The sequence below is a fragment of the Suricata suricatta genome, chromosome 8 (genome assembly GCF_006229205.1).
Source record: "Suricata suricatta isolate VVHF042 chromosome 8, meerkat_22Aug2017_6uvM2_HiC, whole genome shotgun sequence".
Classification (NCBI taxonomy): domain Eukaryota; kingdom Metazoa; phylum Chordata; class Mammalia; order Carnivora; family Herpestidae; genus Suricata; species Suricata suricatta.
In genome coordinates, this window is record NC_043707.1 from 47,435,584 (window position 1) to 47,445,681 (window position 10,098).

The 10,098-nt window shown below is 40.5% G+C and overlaps 1 protein-coding gene across 1 annotated transcript in view; it reads left to right on the plus strand.

The window, feature by feature from the left end:
• Window positions 1-1,348: 1,348 nt before the first annotated feature.
• Window positions 1,349-10,098, plus strand: part of AMPD1 (adenosine monophosphate deaminase 1) — a 22,538-nt gene continuing 13,788 nt past the window's right edge. The window contains 5 exon segments of the mRNA XM_029948482.1: window positions 1,349-1,384; window positions 1,386-1,470; window positions 3,048-3,059; window positions 6,483-6,663; window positions 7,723-7,888. Of these exon segments, the coding sequence (XP_029804342.1) occupies window positions 1,349-1,384; window positions 1,386-1,470; window positions 3,048-3,059; window positions 6,483-6,663; window positions 7,723-7,888 (480 nt within the window).

Genomic DNA, 10,098 nt, shown 5'->3' on the forward strand with positions numbered 1-10,098 from the left:
AAACTAAAAAAGGCTTTGCTAATAAGAAAAACAGGGAAAATGACTTTTGAGTAGACAAAGTAGTGTGTCCGCCATAAATGGAATGGGAAAATGGGAGGGTAACTTATAAAGATAAGGATCGCTGAAGAAGAAGAAGGAGGAGGAGGAGGAAGATTGGGGAGAGGAATGTTTAGTTTGGATAGATCAATTTGTAGATACTACTGGGAGATCTAGGTGGAAATGTCACTAAAAAAGTTCATTCCATGGAAAGGAACGAACAAATGTTTTGGTTCAGTAACCCTATTGCAATGTGTTCTGAGGTTGTTGATGAAAAGGAGGTGATCGCCCAAAAGTTAGGTAGCAAAATATTCAGTTTCGCCAACACAAAGGCTTGTCCTAATTTTCAATAGGAAACAGCTAATAGTAAAAAGATTATTGGGTCTACATCCATAATTCTGTTCCAAATCTGAAGTTCCAAAGTGTGCTACTGTCTTTAATATAATGTTACAATTGATAAACTCTGCTGAATCTCAGAACTAGTTTCTTTACCTAACAGCAATGATCACCATAATCAGCCATAGCAAAGACTCTGTGTTACTGTGGAAAGATCCTAAGACTTTGGTCCAGAGGGTCTTAGCTTTGCCATATACGAGCAGAATGCCTTTGGGCAGGACAGTTCACTTCTCAGAGCCTCAGTTTTCTCATTTGTGAAGCAGGGATAAAGTACTTATAGGATTGTAATTAGGATCCAATAGATAATGTTTGGAAAATGCATTACATACTATAAAACGTCATATAAGAGAAAGATATTATTCTTTTTATAACAATATACAGAGGAAGGGTAAATGACCACTCTAGATGAAAGTTGAGTTTCTCTAAGATTTGAAGTAAGTTTACTACCTAATCCACTAAATAAATTCTGTCAGGTGAATTGCTGTTAAATATCAGCATATTTCTGATGAAAGCGTGTGAATGTACGGGCGCGCTTGTGTGTGTGTGTGCGCGTGTGTGTTGAGAACTTGATGAATGCACCAGCATAAGCATCGAACTCAGCAAGTTGTTCTCACGGCTGAAATCCTGAGGACTTTGACATCCAGAGCCTAAAAGGCTTGGCTGGATTTCACCGGGGTGAAAAATAACCATCAGTAGTTAAGTCATGCAAGAAAACTACACTTGAGGAGCCTCCACTCCACAGGAAGATTTAGAATTCCTGACCTAGAACATATCGTTTCTGAAATCTCAGAGTAAAGACTGAAGACCTCACCTGTTTTTCGCTGTCAATTGCCTAAAGCTATAAATAGGTCTAAAACTCATCTCTCTCTTTTTAGCAGAGAAGCATCAGATTACAGATGCAAAGCAAAATCATAAAATGAATGTCAGGGTATTTTATAGTGTCAGGCAGTCACCCCCACAGCCTCCACTCTCCTCCTTTCTACTGTGCTATCCTAGAATCAAGGACCCCGGCAACAATGCCTCTGCTGAAACTTCCAGGTAGGTGTGCAACGGTGTTTGCAGAGCTCAGTTCTTTTAAATGCAATCATTCCTTTGAGTCTATTATGTCAGCTTTGAAAATCCTTTACTTAGGGTTCATAGTACCATTTAATAATACTTTTTAGGAAGAAGCAAGACAAGATTTTCAAGGATTCTTTTTTTTTTTTCTTCTTAGTTTTGGAAGGGAGATAATTTCTTAAAACTGTATCATGTAGTAGCATCTTTGATGATCCCAGGAGAAAGATATTTAAAATCTACTCTGTAGTCTAAACAAAGCCTGTACCTGTAAGCGTTCGGACAAGGGTCCTATACAACGTCTCTAGCTATAGTGTTAGTTGAAAATCACAAGCATGATGGAAATCTTAACCCAATCTGGGTATTCTGATGGTTCACAATCCAGGTTTGTACACATAATAATTTTTTTAATGTTTTTTTTATTTTTGAGAGAGAGGGGGGAGAGAGAGAGAGAGAGAGAGAGAGAGAGAGAGAGAGAGAGAGAGAGGGAGATAGGGAGAAACAACATGAGCAGGGGAGGGTCAGAGAGAGAGGGAGACACAGAATCCAAAGACAGGCTCCAGGCTCTGAGCTGTTAGCACAGAGCTTGATGCAGGGCTCGAACCCACAACTTGAGATCATGACCTGAGCTGAAGTAGGACGCTTAACCGACTGAGCCACCCAAGCGCCCCATACATAGTAATTTTTAGAATCATATGAAGTCTTTTTCATTAGGAAAGAAATACATAATCTCCTGTGACATGAGAAAGAGAAATTATGCTGAACATAAAAGTAATAACACTCATTTAGAGAATTCAGGAGAGTAGTACTAAGAAGAAAACAACCACAGTCCCATCATCCAAAGATACCAGTTTTCACATGTTAGTACTTTTCTTTTCAATATATTTTCTATGCAAATTTAAAGAATTTTTGAAAAACATAGCTGTGATTACATAATACATGTCACTTTATATCCTGCTTTTTCTTCTCTTAACATGACTTAATTGTTTACCATGGTATTCTAAACTCTTCCTAAACCTCATTTTAATTGCTGGGTAATATTCAAATCTTCTTAACTAATCCCTTAGGTTCTTTATAGTTGGTTAAGTAAAATTGTACTTTGACAACAGTATTTGCACATAAAGCTTTTGTCATTTGTAAGAATGGAAATCACGAGGGTAGAATGTCCTAAATGGCTGTTTGGTAGGTGTTACTAAATTGTTTACCAAATGAACTTCTTCAGTTTGGCTGACCAGCACTGTATGAGAGTGTCCATGTTTCTAGATCAGATTTCTTTAACATCACATTTTACAAAGAGTTCCTCTTTATGATTATAAATATAAATTTAAAGAGCCAATTTAGAAAGGGAAAGAAATAAAGGGGTGTGTAATGACCACATTCCCAGAGTTTTCTCATGGCAGCAAATTGTAGGTAAATGGAAGAATGAGCTGTCATAACACATTGCACTCCCCCGCCCTTCTTGTACCAATCTACACATTCTATCCCAAAGCACTGATTAACAGCCACTATGATTCCTGAAAGTTGTTTATATATTTTATCTTGTTCTATTTTACTTCAAACAGCTGAAGAAAAACGTGAGTATTCTGGACTCTTCTTCCTGCCATTTGCCAAAGTATTGATGAAAAATTATACTATTCATTAATTCAGAAAGATGAGTATTTTTCAGCAGTGTTTATTAAATGATACCATTGAAGGCCAACAAAGAGTACTAAGAACCATGGATATCCCATAGCGTAGCAAATGAACTCATGGATTTTCTGGACTCAAAAAAAAAATCCATTTTTTAAAGAGAACATCATGGAGGCATTCATCTGATGTGTTAAAAGGAAGTAGTATTCCTCCTTAGCCAATGAGGTCTATTGAGTCTTGCCTTAGGGAACCCTCACCTCCAATGCAAAACATTTCATGGTAAATTTCTGTGACTACATAAAATAAAATCTAACTTTAGATAAAACTGGAACTTTAAGTTAGGTTCCCCTTCATCTTAAATTAGACTTGTCTTAGGCTGACTGATAGTAAGTAGTTCTGCCTCGGAGTTCCTCTATGAGGTGAGAAGTGGCAGATGAAACACCTATGACCTGTCTTTCCTGCCTGTCGATAGAACACTGCTGAGAAATAATCATGCTCTCCTGGATCTGTTGAGTGAAGAAGCCAGCATGATATTCCTTTTCTCAAGAGCCTTGCATTTCCCATGTTAATAATAATAATTCCCAACTTCTATATAGTACTGTGTAGTTTTTAAAGGGTTTCTTGTTTAATCTTTATAACAATGCTCTGAAGTTGACATTATTATTATTAGCATTATCTTGTTATGATGATGAACACTGATCTCTGTGACTATGTGTTTGCCCAAGGCCACCTAGCTGTCACAGACACTTTCTTTCTCCTAGTTCAGCGCTCACTCTGCTTCACCTTTCTACCACTTGTGTCTATTCTCTTGTCTATTCGGTATGTAAATGTGGATGTTCTGTCCTCCAGACATTTCCACTCAGATGCTCCATTATCTCAAACATAATACGCTCAAAAAAGAACCCAACAATTATCTGTACAAATACAAGGGACTCATCTCTCCTTTGCTCCGTGAATTCAGACTGTTACCAAATCTTATCGACTCATCTTTTGAAATACCAGTTTCACTCTTTCTTTCCCACAATCATCGCCACTCCCTGAAATAGTTTTGAAAGGCAGAGCTCTTGAAGAAGGAGTCAAATTTCATGCTGTGGTTGCATGAAGTCAAAACAACTGGTTGATTCAGTGGAAGGAAACACCCACCATGTAATTTGGGGGCATCATGTAAACCACTTCTCAGAGTAGAGTTTCCAGCTTTTCAACTGTCTATAGTGGCTTATGGAGATGCAACTTAGTAAAAACAACATTTAAAACCATGAAACAAATGGATACTTGCGGTCCTAGGTAATGACCGTTTGTTCTGGAAGAGTCAGATCTCAAGGAAGTAGGATTTGGCTTCTGGGCATTCATTTCCACACTGTCCTTCCTGAGACCTCCAGCAGCACTGCCACAGACCCATCATGACGATTCAGTTGCATCCTTGTTCTCATCCTCATCCTCATCCTTCCCTTCATCATCATCATCATAACCAACTGGCCTGTTTTTATCTGCCTTTCATGCTGCATGAAGCCTCTTCTAACTTCTGCTTGCCATTCATCCTTGAGGCGCATGTGCTTGCTTGTGATTCTCCTCGAGGAATGATACTAACTTCAGGGGATCAGTTGGTAGTGGGGTGGGGGCATTCTCAGGCCATCAAGTGTATCTACTTGGAGCCCCATTTGGTCCTTTGTGGATCATGGTACTTGTCAAAGTACTACTCCATGGCACCTAAAGACAGTTTTCCATTTCGGGAAGAGCTTGAGTTTAATGAGGCAGGCAGATGCATGAAGTTCACAATACAGTGGATTTCTGTGATTCTCCTGTGAGATGCCAGGTTTTGAAAACAGACTGACCTAACAGTGGTGGTGAAGTTATGATTCAATTACTGTCATTTCCAATGTATGCTTCAACCTGTACTAAGTCATGCCATTTATCATTTCCTTAATAGCCCAAAACTAACCCCAAATGCCAGGTAGCTGTCTGACCAGTGCTACCTACCAAATTGCACTATTAGGTTTGCTCTGGCACTTTACTGTCTGTAAAGTGTTTCCCTGTACATTTGCTAGCACAGCCTCATGAGTGAGGTTTGGTAGGTATTAGTATTCCCACTTGACAGGAAGTCTTAGGAAACTAAGACAGAGGAAGGTGGAGGCGTCGGTAAGTGCACAGCAGGGATTTGAACACATGACACTTACCTAAAATTGAAGACGTGGCATTTTGGAGATCTGTATAGACACAGATGGGGCGGCAAGGAGGGGATCATTCTCTTTGCATGCAGTTTGCTCTGTTATCATATGAACATATGTTCTGTCTTCTCCTGTTGCTCCAAATAGCTAGCTATTTGCCATTCTCATTATTTGCTACTTGCTCATTTCTGTAAATACAAAGAAATTTTAGAAGTATTAATGGTCATGACTACTCAGATGAAAATAATTGGGTATGTGGAAAGTGCAGTGGAATTTAGCAGAAGAGCAGATACTTGACGGCCATTTCCACCCTGTATGACGAAATTAATTCTCTTACATCCTGAGGATCTTGGGGTTATTCATGGCCAAGCTAAACATCACCCCTCCACTCATTCTAAGAATGGGAATATTAAGGGTGCCTTAGTCAGAAGAGTATGTGACTCTTGATCTCTGGGTTGTGAGTGTGAACCCCATGTTGGGTGTAGAGATTACTTAAAATAAATAAATAAACTTAAAAACAAAGAATGGGAATATTAAGGCATGTAAAAGTAAAATTGGCTTTCCAAGGGCCATTCATTATGAAAGGCCACAAGTCCACAAGAACTGGGACTCCCAACACTGGGTAGTAACTTTTTATCCACACACCAGCATATCATCAAGTTGTCAGGATTTGAAATGATGTGCGAGAGACACACGGTATCTTTTCTATGAGGAGAAAGACCCAAAGTACACATTGATTTCTCAGAACTACCTAGTTCACTGGTTCTCTCTAGGAAGAAAAGCTCCAAAGACCAACAATCCTATTCATGCCTTCACAGCCATTGGAAAAACTCCACCAATCTAATGAGGAGGACAATGCTGCATGGTTACTATGAAATCAGACTTAGCCCTGCCAGAAACAGGTGATCTTACGTTAAGTGCTAATCCTGCAAGAGACCCGTCCCACATGTAGGATCTCCTGAAATGTGCTGTAAGAATCTGACCTGTGTTTCTGAGAATGGATTTCCAAGCCACCCGCAGAGAAACCTCTAAAGAGACAGTAGAGCAAGCATTGAGCTCTGACATGTCTCTGGGACACTGGTTAGAGCATAGGGGAACCATGTACCCAGGGCAGTCCTTGGCACTGTGTCTTACATGTAGCAGGAACTCTCTGATGATTTCTGAGAAAGGGCTTGAATACTAACCTATGAAAACCTCTTTTAGACATTGATGATGAAATACGTAGCTTTGCTGAAAAAGTGTTTGCCTCTGAAGTCAAAGATGAGGGAGGCCGTCATGAGATTTCCCCCTTTGATGTGGATGAAATCTGTCCAATTTCTCATCATGAGATGCGAGCACACATATTCCACCTGGAGGCCATGTCCGCTTCCACGGAAGGCAGGAGGTAAGCGGTATAAGGGGAATGTTGGGACATTGCGACACAGGAAAGGGAAATGTCAGGGCAGCTGGTTCAGTCTGTCTGAATGATGGTTCAACTGGTAGGAAGAACTAACTCTGCCAGAGCTAAAAATTCTTCCCTTTCTCCTATACCCTCCACCCCAGCACCATATAAACTAGGGCAAGTTTAACAATGACTAAATAGAAGAAAACAGTAGACATCCTGTGCTCATCCACATCTTCCTTTAGTTGAAGCCTCCCTATCTACCCAAGCAAGAGGACATGAGCTCCTATGCAATTGTGCCAAGCCAAGGTGGGCTGATGTCCACTGGGCACACACTCAACTTAAACACAATGGGTACAGAAACCAGAACTCAAGGGCCTCATTTCAGAGTTCATTTTAAGTCAACCTTCACATTGGGCTATCTGATATGAATATAGAGCCCTCCAGCCAGTCTGACCTCCTCCAGGCCCCAGGGATATAACACTCCATTTCCTCCTTGCCCTGGTCATCCTCTTTATTTTTGTGTTTAAGGAGGGAATAACAATCACCTTCTTCAGCATGCCTCATAGGACCTAACATAAGTCTTGGGTCAAAGCAGAAACTCAATAAATACTTGTTGATCTGAGGAAGTAATATTGATTAAACAACTTATAAACTCCATACACTAAATCTCACAGAATTCCTATAAGGTAACAACAGAAACTCACAGTTTGAGAACAAGCAGAAAGCAACACAGGTAGTAACTGATGTACCTGTGTTTGTTGTGGTTCCCAAACTGCCCATCTGCTAGGAGCGGACTGCCAGTGAAGAATAAGGTCATGCAGAAAGCCTTCTCGGATGTTCTTGAATGCCCACTGTCCCAAAGGGTACCAGGAATAAGTGATTACAGTCATATGATACCTCTTCCAATATGGTTGGATCTTATTTCTGACAGTCAACTGACATTTTAATTTTCACCTTTTGTCCTCAAAATGAAATTGGATAGTGAAACACCAATCTATCACAATGCAACTCCCAATGAGGACCAAGTTAAGTTCTTTTATTTTTGTGTTTCAAACCCAGAAAAAAGCGTTTCCATGGACGGAAGACTGTTAATTTGTCTATTCCACAAAGTGAAACATCTTCCACCAAACTGTCCCATATTGATGAATACATTTCTTCATCTCTAACCTACCAGACCGTGCCTGATTTCCAGAGAGTGCAGATCACTGGTGATTATGCCTCAGGGGTGAGTTGCTCTTTTTTCCCTCAGAGGTAGCTGCTGGGAAGACACAGCTTGATTGTGTCCTTACCTTCTTCCCTTTCCTTGTAAGGAAGGGGTTAGTTCACTTGTCCTTTGTTGTACTTCATTATTGCATTTCAGTACTCATTTGCTATGACTTATATTTCTGTTTTGCTTTATCATCTCACGTAATCTATCTTCCTTTATCCCATTTGCTTGCACATGGACAATATGCAGTAGAATGCCATGTGTGTATTACAGAATATGCTAGACAAATTTTGGCACAAGAAACAACCAGACCACCTGGTTGGCTAATCTCACTGAGGATATCACAAGATAAGACAGTGAGCTTTGAGGAGGCACAGCAGGCTCTTGGGAAAAGATGGATCCCAGGCAGCCCTAGAATAGAGAGATGGTCTACAGGTAGCATAAACCAATCCAAGAAAACAGCTTGGAAGAAGAAAGGGAGATGATAAAAGAAGAGTGGAGAGACCAGAGAAAAGAAGGAAGATGAGAGAGAGGCTAGAAAATTCTAATGGGGCTATTGTTTTTTGTGACCAATGGTCATCTCTGATTTCATTGTAGATGCTTACACAGTAGATTATTGCCTGGAATAGACTCTAGTTATGCCAGAGGGATAGTAAACTCCTGTCACAAACAACTTGACCTTCCTGTCCTATCCAGGACAGTTGGGCAATTAATAAATCTCTGTCACATGGACTTGCAGGATCAGCATCATATTGGTGAAACTGAGTTTAGCTATCAGTCTATGCTCCAAATATAGTTTTAACGACCAGTCCTAAGCCCCCTTCTCATGTATCTGACCCACTTAGGGTCAGTCCCAAGACACTTAAAAAGTGACAGAGCAAGGAAACGAACACAATTCTTGTTTGTTCACTTTCTGTGTGATAACATGGGTGCTCTGCAAATGGCAGGCATTGTAGATTGTAAATACCTGAAAGAAGATGTTTAATAGAGACATGGAAACAACATTTGGAGAACTCCAGAGTTCAAAAAAAAACATAAAAGCTTAGAGGCAAACTTGACACCTATGTGCTTGGTAGAAACAAAAACAAGTAAAAAGAAAGAGGATGGGAGGAGGACAAGGTTCACCGAAGTCAGGGAGTAGCTGTTTCTCCTCTGAAAGCTGGAGGGCACCTGACACCATGGCATGAAGTCTCTGAAGAACCAGATGTGTTGGCTGAATGTGGCTAAGCTGCCAAGCAGTAACCCACTAGGTTGTATTCTGTGCCCCATGCGTTCTGAACAGAGAGGTAAGGGGGACCAGGACTACGTTTCCAGGGCCATTAATCCCTGATAATCAGTTGATTCCATTTAATCAATTCTCACTGAGCACCTACTGTGTGCTAGGCATTGTGTGCTAAGTGCTGAGGACACCAAGGTGAATAAGGGTCAGCTCTTATCCTGGAGAAGGTAGACTGGTGGCCCATTAGGTGGCAAAAGAACAAGCATGCCACTGGAGGCAGACCTCTAGTTCCAGCATCTGTGCCAGAATCTCTCGGCCAAGGTCAGCAAGTCTTTAAAAAGAGTTCAACTGGTTAGGATCAACATCTGGGTCTCAAACATTGGGAACAAGCTTACATTGGTCCCAGAAAATCCTTGGGCTCTGATGATGAGCATTCAATGATTTCAAGTTATAACTCTTTGGGCATGCCATCCCCCAGCCAGGAGTTGGGGATGGGGCGTGGAAGATAGACCAGCTACAGAAATTTCCAGCAGTTCTGAGAAAATTTTATTCTAGAATCTATTTCTAGCCACAGATAAAGTTCTCTTTAAAGTCATCCAAAAGAATGATAGCTTCTCACAAGATGATGTTCTGGTCCATCCATAGCTACAGAAGGCAGGGCATGCGTCACAGGCTTTGAGGGATGTGTGACATCTTATTCATCCCCACATATTTCCCTCCCTGACCAGAAAGTGGTTTGAGTTATGTTTAAATGAAGTTGCTTTTACAACACCAAAGACTTAATCATCCATTTCCTACATAAAAGGTAGCTACTTTTTTGCATGGACCTCAAGCATATTGTAGTATAGAGGTGGAATTTAAGGAAAGGTATTAAGCAGGCTGTGTTGTAGCCTATGAACAAGTAATATACTGTATCATTTATCTTGAATGTATCATAGATAAGCTGCTATATAACGATTGCCACTTCAGATAGCTGTGAAATTAGGTGATTAACTAGTTGTTACTTAAC